At 32.4% G+C, this 20,103-nt stretch overlaps 1 protein-coding gene across 1 annotated transcript; it reads right to left on the minus strand.

The window, feature by feature from the left end:
- Positions 1-714: 714 nt before the first annotated feature.
- On the minus strand, positions 715-8,720 carry LOC112513080. Its single transcript, XM_025119203.1, has 9 exons — positions 8,001-8,720; positions 7,909-7,959; positions 5,762-6,810; positions 5,052-5,352; positions 4,743-4,970; positions 3,785-3,958; positions 2,424-2,624; positions 2,221-2,334; positions 715-1,086 (listed from the first exon to the last, which is right to left on the minus strand). The coding sequence occupies exons 1-9, from the start codon at positions 8,718-8,720 to the stop codon at positions 754-756; spliced, it is 3,171 nt and encodes a 1,056-aa protein (XP_024974971.1). The 3' UTR covers positions 715-753.
- Positions 8,721-20,103: the final 11,383 nt, after the last annotated feature.

A 20,103-nucleotide genomic window follows, 5' to 3' on the forward strand; every position in this document is an offset into this window, starting at 1 on the left:
AAAATAGGCAGAAACCCATCATTTTTTAATTACAAGTTAAGTGCATATTAAGTTACATTGTAAATACACTAAGATAATAGTTTCAACTATTAGGTGGTGTGTATTAATCCATACATACACACTCTATCTTGTAATTGTGCATGTTATTCATTTTTAACGAAAAGATGAGAGAGAAGATATAAAACGTCTGCAATACTCTTTATTTAAATCATTTGCTCAAATTACGAAAATTATAATGTTTTTAGGGTGCGTTTGATATAATAGAACTAAACAGTTATCCATGTTTCACATTTGGCAGGAATTTTATATAGAGCAGAGAAGAATAAAATGGAACAAAAATGGAAAAGGCATGTTGGAACATAGTCAAACAAGATGAAGCATATTTGTATTTTACCAATATAATCTCAAAATAGATTTAGTTTTCTTCTAAAATGTCTAATATGTCTACTTTTTATTTTTTGTTCATTCATTAAATTTTATTTATTGTACTTTATGTTTTTAAACTTTTATTTTCTTATCCTCAAAATATTTTTTTTATGTAGTATCTATGTGTTCATTAATTTATTATATAGTAATAATTAAAAAATGATGTAAACAAGATATAATAATTAATTAATTTACATAATTTATCAAATATTAATAATAAAAACATGATATAGCAATTATCAAAAAAATGGGATTGTGAAAAGAATTTATAATTTATTAAGGACAGAATATAGAGAGCTAAACTGATTCAGCCTAAACTAATAATTACTACTCGCTATTCATCCAGACCTCTCTAAGGAGTTGATACCTAACGGTATTGCGACTCCCGCCATCTTTCAAAGCCCAGATGGGCTTTGATGAAGCAGTTACGGTCCGAGAAGTGTCAATGATCGAAGTCAACGGTGAATCCAATTCATCGAGTTCATCATCACTTGTATTTGACTTTCGTAGGATCGAAGAACCACTGCGTGATAACCGAGTCCCGTTTCCATCGTCTCCTAAGATGCATCCAATTAAAGATGCAGAAGGCGGATGATATACGATAGGAGGTGCAGCACAAGGGAGCCCGATGATGCAATCTTCGCCACTCTCGAGTAAATCCTTAATCAAAAATATTAGGAAAAAACGCAAGTATATCAAATGTCGAATTGTATACTTGTTTTGTTCCACGATAATTCGGAAAATTTCCATGCTAGATTGAGATATCTATCTACGACTACACATAAGAGAATAAAAACATGATTTATTTAGCTCAACGGCCTTCTTCATAAGCTCGTTTTACAAAATGGTCCTCTAGTGTATTTCTAAGTTTTTAACTAGGGGCAAGGCTGTTTTAAATAAGGGGCAGATCAGATGAGAATGTCATGCTCCTGATTAAAATTTTATTTCAAGTCACTTATCCAAAGGACCTTTGACTTTATGATATATTTAAGAGTTCGGTAAAGAATGCTTCAAAAAGTTTTTCTCCTAAACACCTATGACTACTATCAACTTTTGGTGGTATACTTGGTTATTATAACTTTAAATGAGATTCTAATTAAATCCATAACCTTATGATGTTTTGTTAATACAGCCATTTTTTCTTCAATAGATCAAGAGGGTTATGGATTTAACTAAAATCTTATTTAAAGTTATATACTTAAACAACCCCAATTTGGTATAGGTCCGTTCAGGATGCAATTTGGAACATTTATGTAGCATCGAGCCTGGTGAGAAAGCCAGGAAAAGACCCAACAGGCATACAAACTCACTCTCTCGGGGCAGCAGAGGAAGGCAACATTTATTAGGAGGCGGCAATTCTTGGTCATTGAGATTCATGGTAATTAGGATTAATTTTATGGGTAAGCAAACTGCTTTAAGAGATCCATTGTTGCAAGACTAAGTAGAAAGATTTCACGTTAGTTGAGGATAGGAACAAAGGTTGCATTATAAGAGGCTTGATACCTCCTTTATCAAACGCGTTTTAAAACCGAGTTCAGGTGTGTGGACAAAAATGGACAGTATCTGCTAGGTTTAGCCTGGGATGTTATAGTTATAGATGGCATTGGAGCCAGGAACCGGACTGGTATAGCAAGGATGCTTGGGTCCCAAGGGGGCGGATTGTACCAAAATCCTACATTGGTTGGGGAAAGGAACAAAGGTTGCTTTATAAAGGCATCTCCAACAGCCTAAGCTATAATTTTCTAAAATAGATAATCAAAAGTTAAAATCTCTAAAGAATCAGGAGGAACTAACCTCTGAATCCAGGGCTTCAAGCACCACTTCAGGAATAGGGTCCGGGCAGAACTCATCCGGGACGAAGCTATCAAGAATCCTCTTTATTAGCGGTACACCAAAAGTAGGACACACCTTCAAAAAAAATTAAGACTTCTATTTAATCGATCAACGGGATATCAGGATTTTTAAAAGAACAATTTTGGTTTTTAAGAGTTAGAAACCTCTTTCCGGATCGTGTTGCTTAAGAGCATATCTTTTGGAAGCATCATGAGCTCACTCAGTGCATTCAGGAGATGAAAAGAGTTGAAGGATGTACCGTAGCTTTCTCTGTTTTCATCGTAGTCAGCTTCATTCTCATCTGTTAAAGAGTCATTGATCTCAATGCCAAATAGATCGGTGATCCATCTGGACCAGTTTCCGATCTGTGCTCGATCAATAGAACAAATATTATGGCTTTTAAAACATGACCTTATAAAATACTTGAAGTAGCGTTTCAATAGGCTCCGGGAGCTTTTTTCCAATTATGCCCATAGCGTTTTTCCAATTAATTTTTCAAGATGTCCTTTTAAGTCATTTCACATTGTCATCTAGCTTAAGAACTAGGTTATACCAAACATGACTAGTTTATCAGCTAGCTTATTAGCCAAACAACTATCTTATCAGCTAATTTGCCAAACATAGCCCAATACTATATGTAAGTTATTATATACCCACGACATGTGTCACATAGATATACTGCCAACGAGTATGTAAACCTATAAGGGTCGCACACAAAGAATACGTACGCTTCTATTATGAGAACCCGAATTAAATCATGTTGATTATTAAAACGATTATTTTTGTAGAATAATTATAAATATGTGTTAAAAGCGTAATTATGATAATTACGAGATTTTATGTGTAAATATAGATATTTATGTTTAAATAAATATATTTACGGATAATTATAAAAGCTTATTTGAGTTATAGTCTATCTATAATTCAATCAACCTAAAAATAAGGTGATAAGCCTAACTCTTTGATGATTCATTTTAGCTATCAGATAAAAACAGAAAAAATAATATATCATCTTTCTTTTCTGTTAAGAAACGCATATTTAGACGGGTTTTGGGCTAGCACCTAATAGAAGACACAAGCATATTCGTGTGTGGATCTTGATAGAAAAAATCTACATTGATTTCTAAGGTGCTCCTTTAGAACCCACGACGAATCTGAAAGGTAAATTTTCCAAACACCCTATGGTTTATTTAGATTTGTTTTAATAGTCATTAGATCCGGCTACAAGGTTTAATATTAGAAAAGTTTTCTAATAAAGTAACCTAAACTATTTTTCCGCTGCGTTTTAGTGGTTACAAAATTGTTTTAAAACCCTACACAATCAAACACATAAGTTGTTAAACATTGAGGTTTCATTCATTTATGCCATTTTTCTCCATAGTCGATTTTGTGAGTCTGTACTTTATCACTAAATGAGTCCCAACTTCACATATTCGTTTCATGCTATATAAATGAAATACACTAAATGAACAATGTTAAAATGGAGAAAGTGAATTGGACCTAAGGTTAAGATAACATTACTCACCGTCTTTTTCAGTTGTGCACCAGCTCCAAAGCTTGCTTTCCCTGACGGAATAGGTAGAACCCTGGCATCACTTATCGGGTCCGATAAAGGATCTGTTGGAACCTCATCAGCTGATTCCCGAAGAATGGCGTTAAACATGGCTACATCTAATCTACCCGTGCACTGCTTCATTATCTACAGTAAGGATAATATATAGTTTAGAAAGCACCTCTTAAACCAAACCAAACGAACCCAATATATCTAACCCAGACGTGGGGTTTGTTTCAGGTGAGGGGTAAGATGTAGCCAGACCTTAACCTCAAAAGAGTAGAGCGGTTGTTTCCATAAGGGTGCGTTTGGTGTCCAAACTGGATAGGACAGCACAGAACAGAACAGGAAAGAACTGTTGTTCAGCGTTTGGTAAGACATAAGTGGACAGAATAGAAAAGTAAAATGACCAATTTACCCCTAATGAGTTTTTTATATATTTTGATTAATTTATTCTTTACAACAAAATATATCATTGGTAAGTTTTCGTCAAACCACTTTATATTATCCCTGATCTACAATATTTTTTATTATTAAATATACGATAAAGTACATAGATTAATGAAAATATAGAAACCGTATAAATATCATATTTTTTAGGACGGTAAATGAAAGTTTAAAAAGCATAAAATACAATAAATAAAATTTAAAGAATGAATATAATGTAAAAAAGGGACCTATTTATTTTGATGTTATATTAGTAAAATATAAGTTTATTCCAGCCAGTTCCCTGGGGTAGCGGTGGAACAAGTCTGTTCCACTTTGTTCCTGTTTGTTCCACATAAAAGTCTTGTCAAACGTGCAACAGGGATCCTGTTCTATTATGTCATGTCCTGTCCAATGTACCAAACACACCCTAAAGACTCCGACTAGTAAAAAGTGTGTGAGAGAGAGAAAGGCATGTCCACAAAGCATAGTAAAAATACGTAACCGATGTGGATAGCATACGCAAGCAACCACAATCATGTCCTGCAGCTCGAACAGGGCAAATTCTTTCACAGACTTCCACGAAAGCCGTCTTCCAAAGCTCCAAGGAGGAGTTCACTTGCTCGTGATCATATGAAGCAGGTGATGTTTTACAAGATTTATTAGATTTTGAATCTACAACTCTTCTAAGGATACCCTTTGCAGCGGTGGTTTGCATATAAGGAGCAAGAGTCTGAAAGATATAAGACGAGATTAGACACCTAAGGGATCGTAAAAATCTGAGCACTGGAAAAGAATGTGATTGTGGGAAAACCTGCCACCAGATGGACTCGATAATGAGCGAGAAGATCCAAGATTCGATTTTTTCCAAGATAGAAGTAACCATACAAGGGTCCTCCCATTCATTAGAAGTTGCAGGTAGACCAATTCTAATCTCTTTTAAAGAAGAGTCTTTCTTCCATTTGAATGGAGATATGATCTCGTTCTTTCCCTTCTCGGAGATCCCAGCATTCGTTTTACTAGATTGTCGGGCAGAAACTGATGCTTGCTCTTTCTCAAAAGTTTTGTGTATTATTGCTCTTAGTACAACGGAATTTGACAACCAGAAAGTCAACCTGTGTTCAAAAAGAAAGAAAGGACCAATTAAATAATTTTGGCCATGTTTGGCAACCGTAAGCTAGCCTATTTATGAGCTTATTGAAAAATTCCTATTTGGTTATAACCAAAGGGCCTGTGGCCCAGCAGGTATCATAGTGGTTGGTTTGTGAGTTTATTTGTTGCATTTACTGAATATAAATATTATATACTTCCAAAAAAAAAAACTAATTTAGAAGCTAGATTTTTGAAAAACTACTTCAAGTAGCATTACAATGACCTTCAGGGGTTTTTTGCATTTTTCCCATTATGCCCCTATGTATTTTCCCAATTAATTTTTCATCATCCATTTAGGTCATTTTACATTTTCACCTAGTTTTTACCATGACTAAGTCATCAACTAACAGTTAGTTTTTCAGCTGATTTTACCTTGGAACGTCATTTCCACAAGCTTTTGCGACCAAAATCAATCCCGACACAATACTTCTTGCTGAAGTTGCTCTCCTGGACTGAAAGTTCTCATTGCATGCATGAAGGTACAATCTAGAAAGACGCCGTGCTGGGGCATGGACTTTATTAACAGAACTCCCATGCTCTGCAACTACCGAGTAAAGACTAACCTCAATAGCCGCAGCTTCTCTCAGCTCGCCTTCAAGAAATCGTATCCTCTGTTCCAAGTGTTGTACCTTGTTTACATCTTGACCTCCGTTCTGGCCAGGAACACCAACCTTTTTGAATTTCTCTAAGACTTTGTCACTCCTTACGGATCCTTTGCTAAAATCTGAATCCAATGAAGCGCCAACAGGCTTCAAATTCTTTAATCTATCAAGTAAAACATCTGATCCGTTGCTAAAACCTGAATTCAATGAAGAACTAACAGACTTCAAATTCTTTAATCTATCAAGTAAAACATCCGATCCATTTCTAAAACCTGAATCCAACGAAGAACTAATAGATTTCACATTCTTTAATCTATCAGCATGAAAAACATCTGATCCAAGATCTCCCATGATTTGACTTCCTTGTCCCGTTTGACTTGCATCCGGGTTTTTTAACTGTATACAAGATTGTTCATCGTCCACTCCACACAGTTGAGATTCCATGGATTTGATGTCATTCTTACCAATAATGGCCCTTTCTGGAACTTTCTCATGCAGATTGACATAGGGGTCGTTTCTAGAGTTTCCGTTCAACCATCCATTTGTTCCATTATTAGTAATAGACGACTTTGATAGTTTCAAACTATAAGATTCAGCCTTTTCTGGTAGCATTGTGAATCTTGAGTTACGTAGATTAGATAGAGTGGTACGAGCATTTTCTACTTCAGAATATAAATCTCTTGATGATAAGATGCGTGAGCTTCCCTCCAATGAAGCATGTGCTTCATAAAAGGAGGATTCAGCGACCCTTTTATCTTGAACTAAGACTTCTTGATCATTAACCTTCCCACATCTTCCAGATATCGCCTCTGATCCGTTCTGCAATCAGCTGCCACCAGGTTAATGAAGAATTAAAACCAACAAGCTTATACGCCTGTCTAGGAGAAAGGGTTAGTGAGTCGGTAGTTAAGTTACTAGAAACCTAAGGGGTTGTTTGGTTGGTTTCCATTAAGTCCTGATGTCTATGTGGATTAATATGTCTGTATAAATTTGGGAAGTTTTTGTTAGGGAGAGTTTTTCATAGATGGAAGGAGTGTGTTTTTTAATTGGGACGAGCAGGTTTGGAAAAAACTTGTCTTTCTGCATAAAGCTCCCTCCTAGAAGCTTATTGAACAAGCCACTTTGTATATCATTAAGCCCTATCATACACTCATGTGTAGATGATCAAATAATTTGCGTGTCTTGTTACGCTCGTTAAGATGCTAACAAGCAGGCCCTAAGTTAGACTAGAAGGTGTGTAAATGTTTTTCCTGTACCTGTTTCTGTTTATATTGTTATTGATTCTTCATATATGGTTTCTCAAAATTTAGCATATATGTCTTTCTCTCTCTCTCTCTCTCTCTCTCTCTCTATATATATATCTATATATATATATATATATATATATATATTGTATTGTTATTGTTTACTCATTGTTAGAATCCGACAACGGCTAGACTTGGAATATTTATCCCCATATATGTTGGAACTTCCCTTCTTTCCTTAAGGGTTCTTTTGGAGAGGAAATATGGGGGTTCCACATATTCTCACATGGTATCAGGGCAAAGGTCTACCACTCTAGGGACAAAACACCCAGGGGCAATTTGTACTCGCTAGGCCCTCCACCCGTCAAACCCCCTCAGCACTATGGGACAATCTCTTCCCGTTTAGTCGCACATCGGCTAGACTTGAACTATTTATCCCCATATATATGTTGGAACTTCCCTTCTCTCCTTAGGGGCTCTTTTGGAAAGTAAATACGGGGGTTCCACATTCTCACACTCATTACTCATATCTAGCTTTTCAAATCTTAGCATATATGTATTTCTCCCTTTCACACATTTTTCACTACCCGAGGGTCTTCACGGAAACAGCCACTCTACTCTTCAGGGTACAGATCAAGTCAGCGTGCACCCGCAACCCCCCCCAACCACCAACGTGTGGGATATACTGGGCAGGTGTCGTTTGTAAGCTTATAAGATTGGTTAGCTGCATATAGAAAAAATAAAAGAGAAAGCAAATACAAGTACCTCTCTTTGAGGACTTAAATTTCCATTGGATCCAATGGTTGAAGAAGCAGCAGCCATGGAAGACTGAGAAGAATTATCATCATTGGTAATGGAGGCAGTCTCGGCTTCCTCAGCATACTCTTCATTCATCAAAGCAGAAACAGACTCAGAGTGGTTCTTGTCCAATGATCCTTCTCTGATTAAACTATCAATGGATGAAGACCTCATACGATTACTTCTCTCAGAAGTCTGCATTTCAAGGAAGAGCATAGGTTGAGCAGTATTACCAAAAGTCCGCTTGCAAGTCATAGGCACACTGATCATCAAACTCTCTTTCACAATACCATACTCTGCAAAATCTATGGTTGCAGTAGCCAACAACTGCCCTTTTACCGTTTTGTCCCTTCGAGGTTCATACAAATTAAACTCTATACAGTTCCTTTGGAAAGTTTCAATATCTCCGGCCTTAGTTGACATATCCCTTGATAATGTCACACAAAGCCTAAAAGATTCATTGAATTCAATTTTACCATCACCAACACTCAAACCAGAAACGATTGAAGGAGCAACTGCTTTAGTAGACCCTGAAATCTTGTCACCATATACCCATTGTATCAATGCAGATCGAAGTGATCTCAATGACTGAGATGGAGGCCATGGCTTAATCTCTACAAGATTGATAAGATAATCAAGTTGGACATACAGGCTCCTCCGGTTTTTTGTCTTCAATCCCAGTAACATTTTTCTTTGACGAATCTTTCTATTGAAAAGTTGTTGTCAATGCCTTCAATTGCTATGGACTCACAAGAAACAGGTAAAGAGAATGAGCTACACATAAAATAATATGCAATCGAAAAGGATTACAAGAAAGATTCTCAGTTCTTTGACAATGGGAAGAAATCAAGCTTCGCCGGAAATAGGAAAAAACTTAAAAAGCAAAATGCAACAAAGTTTGGTTTAGCTTCTATTTAGTATAAGGTATAATTAACTTTTTCTCAATTGATGTAACAAAATTTCCTATTTTGCACCCATTTTCAACAGTAAGCTGTTGATGTTGTAACATTTGAGGCTATGGATATCCGTTTAAGCAAGTTATACAAAATACTTACGAAAGGGTTACGGTGAACAAAGATGATAAACTTGATATCCACTCATCAAATGTTGCAACATTTTCCGGTAAAAAAATAAAAATAAAAATTATGAAACATAGTTACATAAAAAATGAAAAAAGTTCCTTGCTACACTAAATAGGAAGGAACCAAATTTCGTTGCATTTGACCCGAAACTCAATTTCACAGGCCAACACACTTCATCCATCAAAACTCATGTTTCTGCATTAATTTATATTGACTAAAGCTTTCCCGCATTATCAATCAAGAAGGGGGTTAAGCAATTAGACCGATGAATGCATAAAACCCAAACAGAAAAAGGTCAAAATGAGATATAGAAGTTCCAACGATCGTAGAGAGTGATCGAACTGTAATGTGATTAACTGAACTTACCCCAAATTTACAGAAACACTTACAAATTAACAGTTGATAACTACAGTAGATTGAATTAGGGCAAAAGCGATAAATATAGTACCAACAATTGCTCACTCAATCGCAAGAACATAAACCACAGTAAACACATCACAATGCCATCATCAAATACAAAAAATCAAAGTAAAAATAACTAGAAATAGAAGAATCGGCGATAGAGAGAAGGAAGCTCATTGATCGAAGGAAGACTTACATGGAATTAAGCGTCCAGAAATGGGTGAAATGTGGACAAAAGGTAAAGGTTGTTTTCGTGCATGTGAGATGCTTGGTTACCAACGCAGACCAACGGGGGCGTTTTTCTGAACTTCGATATTTTTATTCAAACGGGAAAAAGAATATTTTTCACTTTCAGTCCCTTGGGTTTTATGATTGTCTTTCTAAGTACCTTTAAATTTAAAAGTGAATAACATTTGAGAATGCAAGCCGCTTTGAATTGATTTTTATTTGTGTAACGTACTTTTAAAACCTTCATAAATTTTGGAGATTAAAAAACAGATACATGAATGTATGAGATGTTAATTACAAAAAGAAAGGTTTGTAAAATACATTATAAAATATGAATTAGAGTAGAACTGTTTTTTTACGCTTTTCCCGATTCCCGGCTCTCCTAGGGTTCCTACTAGGAGAAAAAAATATCGATTAATTCTAATTCTTTTTTTCTCTTGATTCCTTTCCGTTCGAGATGTATCAAAGGACATCATGCGTTGACGGGTGGCGAGTTCCCATGTTGACTTATGAATTCCATTGGACCCCTAAATAATACATTAGATAATCATCCTACTTTTCATGCAATATGCACTTTTCATGAAATTGGCAATTAAATAATCCATTTCACCCTGATAAAAAAAAACAATAATTTTCATTGGACTTCTTGAAAATTGTAATGTTTTTGTTTTGTATGAGATTTTAATTTAAGTTTACTTGTTTGTAAATTAATAATTATCAGAAAAATCTTGTCGGTGTTGATTTTACATGTAGTTTTAGTGTAAAATCATGTTTAAATTTAGTCGTCTTCTTATTCTTTTATTTTATTTTTCTATTGTTTTCATATGAAGTTGAAACTAAAAGAAATCTTGATTTTTTTTCCCCTTTAAATGATGGAGAAATGATCATACATGAAAGAGTAATGATTAACATGAGAGTGAGAGGGCACGAATATGACTATGCTGCCAAATTAAAAGGAGTAAATTGTATAATTGTACAACAATGAGGGGGGTAATGAGTAGTTGAAGAATATTGGGTTATGAATATTATTGAGTAGTTGTAGTCGCGAGTCCGGAAGGTGTAAAGCACGCTCCAATAACTGTTAAGACGCAGTTGCCCGCGTACCCAGAAGTGTAAAAGAGAGTGGATGCCAGCTTTTTATTTACGGTGATAGAGCGGATGGGATTCATAAAATAAAATACAAAGTGAGCTCCCGTTGCCGTTAGCGACGTATTCAAACGAATAAACGTTATCATTTTAATATTAAATTATAACAAAAACGACAACCGAATAGCATTCGAAGGAAATGCAGTTGTCAACGAATATGGTTATCGCAATAACTTAGCTTCCACATATTATTCACACACAAAAAAGTTCAATTTTTTTAATAAAAAAAGTTACATTCATCATTAAAATATTTCTTATTTTAAAAAAAATCAACATTGATTATAATATTCAAATATTTCATTCATCTATTAAAATAATTATATTCAAAAATTTCCTATTGATAAAAATTTATTTCTCTCACATCGTAATTATTTTTGGAGTAATCTCTATATTTAAAACTTTCTTCATTTTAGGATACTCCAAGAGTTTAATTTTAATTCAAAATCTTCATTTTTCTATTTCTTTATTTTAGAGAATTTGTTAGAGATGCTCTTAAAGATATGTATTATGTGAACAATCATTTGAGTCTCTCAAACTACAAAGTGTTATTCACAATTCTTTTTAAGGAGTCGACTCCTTGTGGGCACTGAGTTTTTAAATCAATGTGTAAAGAAACACAATTCTTGCGTTTTATTGGGTTTGGGATGAGGCTTGAAAAATCTGTTTCCAATAAGCAAAATGAAGTCCGGCTTTTTCTAGGTTCAGGTTGATTGGGTATGGTTGTGGGGCTGAAAAGGGGTCTAATTGGGCCTTTTTCAAGTTCTTTTTTGGAATTTTACAAACCAAACTTTTTTAGAACATGCTTGCCTCCCAAAATATTTGACCTAGTCGGGCTTTGAAGACGGGCTTTAGACTATTCTAGGTCGGGTTTCAAGCTTAGTTTTTTATCGTACATATCTATAACTGTGTATGATTTGTTTCTTATGTAATGCTCTTAAGGTGAGAAAATGTGAGTGTTGCTGACTGAAAAGCTTTCCTTTTAATCGTTTCCTTTTTAGAACTCAATACACAATATTGTTGTTAAATATCACATCGTCCTTACGAGCCAACTCATCCATAATGCACATGGACCAATTATACTCCAAAAATTCATGATTGAGGGATCAATTCCCATTTGAGAGTCTGCGACAAACCATCGTGGCTATTGAATTTATCAAGATTATTTTCTTACAGTCACAAGTTACCAGGATTAATTCAGACATAACATGTAACATTAAATAACTGACTCACGTATGATTTCTAGTTCATTTAAACGATCAAAGTGTACCGATGTAAAAATATTATGATTGTGATTTTTATTTTATAAAGTACAAGTCTATAATGCATCTGCATTTATAATAACATTTGAATAATAAAATTGCGGTGGACTCATTTTAATGTTAGTTTTCCAACGTAGATTAGAATAATTTATAGTATTAAATTAGCATTTAATACATTTGAAAAAATAAATAATAAAATGTTATTGGGCTCCCTATAATGGTTCTATTATTTTGTGCCAATTTTAGGCCCATCCATTGGGCTTTGAATCTCACAAAATGGGCAATTCTTAGACCAATCTTAATTTCTTTATACCAATCCCATACCTCAATCAATTTGGAATACAAAGGGTAAAAAAATGGGTCCTGACCCTAAATACTATTTTCGTTGTAACCGGTCCCAGTCCCAGTCCCGGTGTCGACTTCAGACCAAAACCTGAAGGCCTAGTTAAGCTTCCTCGTAACCGATTATGAGAATCGGTTTTGGTTCTAGTTCTGGTCCTAGGTCAGGCCCAAACCGGTCCTAATTTTTTTTATTTCGATTTTTTACATATAATTTTTTTGAATTTTTTAAAATTGTATAAAAATGTTATTCTAATACACTTAAAAATATGTAATTGAGTCAATCAAATACATTTAAAAGGGAAGAGAAAAGAAGATGATAAGCAGGAGTTGTTAAAAAACGAAATTGAATACGAGTTGAGATCACAAATTATAGCGAGAATGGTGATCGTTTTTTTGCGTTTGTTAGTTGGTATCTTCCCCCATATACCATATGGCTTGTATGTAGGACAAGTGGAACCCAAAAAAGGTCAAAAATGGAGGGAAAAACGATCATATGAACGTTGGATAACAACTATGAAACGGCTAATTTTTGAAAAAATTGGGTCGGTCCCTCTTTGGGCCCATAACTGATCCCGATTCGGGACAGGCTTTGTTTTTCGAAGAAAATTGCAGCCGGTTCTTAACTGGCGGTCCCAAACCGGTCTCACTTGGTCTCGGTCCTCCACCGTCCCGAACCGGACCCATTTTGAAATGGTGATCTCAAGCTTCGCCAAACTAATCATATAACAAGCCGTGAATGTATGCTTTTGTCTACAGCCCTAAAGTTAAGCTCTTGGTGACACCAAACGTATATACAGATGGCAGGATTTAAGCTCAAATTGATTTTATCTTCTTTTTGTCTTTATTCATTGTGTTACCACTCTTGTGATTAAAAGATTTATATAAAAATATCAAGTATGTAAACTTAAAATATTCATAAAAAAACAAGTAAAATGGTTTTAAAACATGTTAAGTGTTCACAACTTTTATATCAACAAATCAAATCATTATTTTAGTAACAATGTTCATGTATCTGTATTTCACAATTCAGCAAAGCGGACCATCGTTTTGAAATCGAACCAACTAAACATGTTTTAAAATGGTCTATGCTTGTTATACAGTCCATTCATTTTACAGCCTGTCAATATTTTAAAAACCAGTTATAATAAACTTTGAAACCAGATAAATTAATAAAATTTGTATTTGGTTTAACCAGTTACTATGAAGTATTAATAAAGTGAAATGGGGACCAAAATAATTTAAAGTAATACTAAAAAAATACAAGAGATCCTTCAAGTTGAATTCAAAATTGATGTGGAGGTTTTTTTTTGCTTCATCAAGGAGCAAACCCCACCACACCACGAAATCCATGGATTAAAGCATTTAATGTCTTGGCAATAAATATATAAGGTTGTGATGTGGTCCATCTTTTACAAATTGTTTAAATTAACTTTATATTTTAATGAACTGTAGGTAATGTTTTATATGATTTTTCTTGTTTAAAAGATAACATTTACTGTATTGACAAACATATATTTGTTAATGTGTGTGCTTCATATGTATTCGGTTCACAATCTTAAACTTTTTTATGTGTAAAGTTTGTTTCACAAACAGATTAAAAATGTTCACGTCATAAAACAAATACATGTAAAATAAACACCTTATGAAACAAACATATGTTAATTAATATTATAAAATTTAGTCTTTAATGGAAAAATATCATATGGAATAACAAATAATATAGTAACTCTTCTTAAAGGAAGACGCCTCATTTATAATACAAGTTTATTTAATAAATAATTAGGAGTATCTTAATACACAAACGATATAAAGATTGTGTATCATTGTACTGAAAAACCGAAAGAAATTGATAAAAATTATCCCAATAATCTTTTCAATGGAAAAGTCATAATGCATACATTAATCTTGGGTTTTTTTTGGAAGTACATTAATTTTGGGTCAATTATAATAAATATCAACATACCTTTGCAACTATTTGACGTATAATTTGATATCAAACCTTACAAATCGTTGTGTATTTTTCAAACTTGGTTAATTTGGATAATTTTAACCGAAAAATGTCTATCTTGTATTAAAAAACTGAATGATTTTTATCATAAAAATATAAACAGTTTGATATTTTTATTAATTTGTTTTTAAATTTTGAAAACCAAATCATAAGTAAAATAAAAAAGTATATTGTTATTTATTTATAAACTATAAATTATCTCTTAAATCTAATATCAAACAGTAAGAAGTATTTGTAATTTATATGACTTAAAATAGGAAAATTCAAGAAACGATTTTGAACAATATTCTTTAGTTTTTTAGCCTCTTTTTTCAACATGACCAAAATAACCAACATTTTGCAAGTATTTATGTCACAACTTACAAAATGTATTTTTTTTTATAACTAAATACGATTTTAGTAAGATTGATTTGGGAGTTTGGCATGACAACTAGCAAAACGTCCTTTTGGCTTGCAAAATTTCCCTAATAGCTATAAAATGATTTACCAAAATCATATTTTATTCACAACAAATATATTTTATTAATTGTGAAATACACACCATAACAATATTTTGACTTTCTTAACATAAAAGAATAACAATTAAAAACTAAAAATGGTCACCAAAATGAGCACTTTTGAAATATAGGAATTTAAAAAAAAATAGTGTATTCTTTAAAATCATGGGAAAAAGGAAGCAAATTCAAAAAAAATTGTTGGGGACAGTTATTATGGTTCAGAAACCACCAACCACCATATCAAGTTTCTTGTATGGTCATAATCTCATGATTATGTTCTTGTAATCAGACTTTAATCAATCCATTCACTATTCTTTATAAAAAAAAAAGTATTATTGTATTTTAATTCAATTTTATATCAGAATCAAATCAAATTATGTCTTAAAAATGTAACGAATAAAATTTGATATTATTGTATATGAAAAAGAAATTAATAAACAGAGGTGTATTTAAGCCACCCACTTATAATGGTGCATTTAAGTCTAATCCTAAAATAAATAAAACTGTTTTTTATCATCCATAATTGAAAATTATTGATGTAATTAAATATAGCCGGTAAACACTTGATTTTGAAATCGAAATAGTTTCCCTCCTATACACCATTAATTATTAATAGTTTTTTAATTTTCAAAAACAAAAAAAAAACACGTTAACTAATTAAATACTTAAAGTAACAAATTATGAAAATTTCCATGTCCCCAAGACTTGGAAGCTGCGTCCTTAATTCACCAAGAATTGTAGAAGCCGCCACTGTGTTTTTCAATTTATATTGTATAAAAGGTTGTTTGGCGATTACTGATTGATTTGGTGTAAAATGATTAAATAATCAGAATAAATTAAGAGCTTTCATGGTGTAGAGCAAAATGATATATAATTGTTTACAATGAAATTAGAACGCTTCATTGGTTAAGAGAGACATATGATACAAAATCATTCAGAGAGTTTTAAAACCATTAAAAACATACTTTTTTTTGCCAAATAAGATTCAACTTTTAACAACTCAGAGATTGTCTTTTAATAAAACTATTAAGAGGTAAATAAACAACCCCTAAACTAATCATATGACAAGTCCCAATTGTAGCCTCTATACACGATTCTGAGGTAAATCTCAAATATCAAGTAATGGTTATTGATTAAAAAAAGTTGCGTCGTCAAAATAAACCAAAAAGAAAATCTTGTAGTTCTTGGATGATCACAAACAAAATATTGATCAACATATAGTGTTTGAATAACAATCTTTTAAATCAAAACAACTACAATTTTTGTTGTAAACAATTATGTAATGGTTTGTTTCTTTTTTTCTTTTAAAATAATATAAAAATATCTCCAACAGATATGTTATATTTTTTTATCTCTTCTTTCAAATTTGAAGATTTCTTTTTTTTCTTTCATATTTTTCTCTATTTAAGCAAATAATTTAATATAGTTGTTGGAGCAAACTTTTTCCAAATTTTTAAAGCAGTTTGATCTCACGTGATTTTAAGTCTATATAACTTTATATATATAATATAATATTGCAATTCTTTAAATTTGGTTTTAATATTTGTAGTAGTTAAAAATAAGTTGGATAAACTGAAAATTCAGTAAAAATAGAAAAACATATAGAAGAGTCACGTGAGACTCAACATTGATGGCATGGAGTAAGGATCTAAACACGTACCAACACTTCACTAGAATACAAATTAATTTTAATAAAATTATTAGTATTTTCAAACAGTCAAACACTATTGAGTATTGACTACCGGCCCAACTCCTCCCCTCTTAAATAATTATCATTACTAATAAACTACAACTTAATAGTAAATACAATAAGATATATCTTTATTTTGATATTTTATTTTACTTTTTGTTTCTATCGATGTTATAATACGATTTTATGTAGTTTATATAAAAATCTTTATGCTCACAATGGATCTTTAACACAATCAATAGATCACATATGTTGAAAGAATATCAATGATACGCATAAGTGATTTAAGATGTGTTTACCAAAATACTTACCCGCTGAGTTCTTACATATAAGAATGAACACTTTTCACATAACTTATTGAGTAGGATTCTAGTCCATCAAAAAGACATCGTATGCAACAATTTATTTGGTAAATACTAACCAAATAAGAGTTTTTTACTCTCACTTACTAGGTAAGACTCTCGCAATGTCGCTCCTTACCGTCACTCTTAACAGGTAAGATTCTCGATCTTTGTCATGTTTATCCGGTAAAGTAAGTGATTCGGTAAGGATTTATAGAATAAAAGGACCCCTTAGTTTCAATTTAGATGAGTGCTTTAATGTTTTTGAATTCTCTTAAATATAATGGACCGAGACTAAGTTTGGTGACAGTGAAATTTGATTAATATAAATTTTGGAATTTATTTAAATGAAAGCTAATATGTCAATTTATAGGCAAACAACAAGCGACTTGCTTTAGAGGATGCGGGTGCCGAATGGACAAAAATGTGGGCATCCAACTTTTAACATTTTAATGAAACTAGTCTGTTAGACAGTATAGTGTGTCATACTGTGAAAATAGAAAAATTCAAGTTACAAACGTCCGAAGATATATCCTTACAATAGTCATAGTACAAAGACAATTATTTGAAATCTTTCTAAAAGTAGTTTAGACATATTTTGGTATCTTTAAAACTAATTCAGACCCTTGATGAGCATTTTTACACATTTGATTCGGAACCAATAAACCGCGATTTTGTTCTGAATCATTTCACTCTTTATTTTTCTTTGATTAATTCGTCTTTATTAAATTATATAATTAATTAACATTAAAAAAAATAAAACTCAATGTTCCCATTGTGGTTCCGAATGCATGTTGCAAGGGCCAAAAGCACATGCAATGCAACGTCACTCGTTACATGTGTTTAGTAAGATTTGCACACAATAATTATTTTGTTAAGTAAACTATAAATTTGGTCCCTGTGGTTTGTTGAAAATAACAATTTTTTTTGTTTTCATAGTTTAAAAATTACAAGATTGCTATTATAGTTTATAAAAAAAAAATCGGTTTTGGTCTCTCTCTCTCTCTCTCTCTAACTACTGCTAAATAGTGTTTCGTTAAATGAATGATATTTTCATATTTTATTGATATGTTTTTATCATTTACATACTCAAAACCATAGGGACGAAATCATAAAATGTTAAAATCGATTTTGAATGGTTAAAAGACAAAAATATTGATAAAATGACGAAAATGTTGTTTGTTTAACATAATTATTAAACGACCAATAAGGGAGGTGGGGGGGGGGGAATCCAGATGTTTTTTCAAACCATGATGATTATCTTGTAATTTTGAAACTGTACAGATGAAAAATGTTATTCCCAACAAACCACAAAGATCAAATTTCCAGTTTACTTTATTTTATTTATTGAAAATTCTACAGTAATTTTTACCCATAAAAATTCTAAACGATATATCTTTTTGAACTGACTGACTGACTCTGTATAACATCAAACATAATAATTGGTAGTAGAAAGTTTGACATATAAAGGTTGGGTAAATTATATTAAAACGAAACATAATATAACCGAATCTTTCTTTTATTACAATGATTGTAGATATGAAACTTATTGCTAACACATACAATTTTGATAAAATATTGTACTAATGAGAATACAGAACAAAAGTCGGGTTGAGAATGAAATAGTTACTAAATAAAAGAACACGAAAATGAGTAAAATACATGTAAAAGCACATGTGATTACGTATTAGATCACGGACCAAGTCATCATACACTCATACATTAACCATGTTTCACAACCGTATCTAATTTTATCGTAAAATTAGATATGATTTGATCGTTTTTATATTCTTTTATTTTATATTGTTGTTGGATCATCTTTTTAGAAAACAATGCATTTACTTTAACATTTTAATTATTCAATTTCATTTAATATGGGATGGAACTTTTGTGTGAATAAATAATATTGTGGTACTAAAGATGGACGACCAAAAAATCACGTAGTGGTCACGTGACAAAAGTTAATAAGGGCAGGAAAGGGGTAGGGGTACCCTTGGCACTGGCTACTGGCCTGTGTCTGGTCAAAAAGATTGACTGTTTGACCTGAAACCCAACTCCTCCAACACCCTTCACATTAACATCTGTCTTTGCATATTTACTCAAATACCCTTTTTCCTTTTCTTTTCCTAAGATCATGGCTTCTAGTTTTATCAAGCAATCGTTCTGAGGTTGTATTTGTTTATGTTTCATTTTTTTGGACCTTATATTTATATAAAAGTTAGGGGTAGACTAAATGCACACATATATATATATATATATATATATATATACGGTTGAACATTAAAACTTATTTTTTTTATTTTTAATATATTTTTGATCTGATTCTGACATAAATAAGGATATATATAGCAACATCGAAATTTACTGGGTCTTCTTTAATTTGGTTTTTATGCAAAATGCTATGACCTTATAATTTCAATATACTGGAAGCATAGTAAGTCTTGTGAGAAAGAAAGAAGTAAAAACAACGTAACAATTTCTTTTTCCACACGATCGTTTAACACAAGAAATAAGTTTAAAATCTTGTTAGGCAAAACCGAGTGAATAGATATTTAATGTTTAATGCTTTTGACTCGTATATGTTTGGTTTATTGGTTTTTGAAGTATATAATATAATCAATATTATATACATGACAAAACTAACACACATTCCTCATCTTTGGTGATACTTGAATTTTTTGCCTCAGGACCAATAACCATTTGGTTATTCAATCGATTTCTTTTTTTGTTAACCATTGGTATCTGGATCAACTATCGTATACCTCGACTAATCCCAGAGGCTTTGGAGAATAACCAGGAAAATCCTGGGTGGCTTTGCAGAACATGAACTGGTGGCCTTATTGCTAGTCGAGTTAGGGCTGGTTATACTGAGACTCACATCTTATTTGGTCAACTATACATGACTTAATGATATAGAAAATGGATCATTCAGTTAGTTTTTCAGAAAGAGCTTTATAAAAAAGCAAAGTTTTTTTTCATCTATGAAAAAACTCTTTCAAACAAAATACATTATAATATATACAAACATATTTATCCATATAAGACTTGTTGAAAAACCAACCAGAAAGCCTTTTA

This window comes from Cynara cardunculus (assembly GCF_001531365.2).
Source record: "Cynara cardunculus var. scolymus isolate 2C chromosome LG 5, CcrdV1, whole genome shotgun sequence".
NCBI classification, from domain to species: domain Eukaryota; kingdom Viridiplantae; phylum Streptophyta; class Magnoliopsida; order Asterales; family Asteraceae; genus Cynara; species Cynara cardunculus.

Excerpts from the sequence above, each read along its gene's own strand:
- LOC112513080 (XM_025119203.1), bottom strand. The coding sequence starts at position 8,720 with ATGTTACTGGGATTGAAGACAAAAAACCGGAGGAGCCTGTATGTCCAA. Across the intron at positions 6,811-7,908 it reads CTGCCCAGTATATCCCACAC|AACGGATCAGAGGCGATATC; the intron begins GTTGGTGGTTGG and ends AGCTGATTGCAG. Across the intron at positions 3,959-4,742 it reads TGCGTATGCTATCCACATCG|ATAATGAAGCAGTGCACGGG; the intron begins GTTACGTATTTT and ends TCCTTACTGTAG.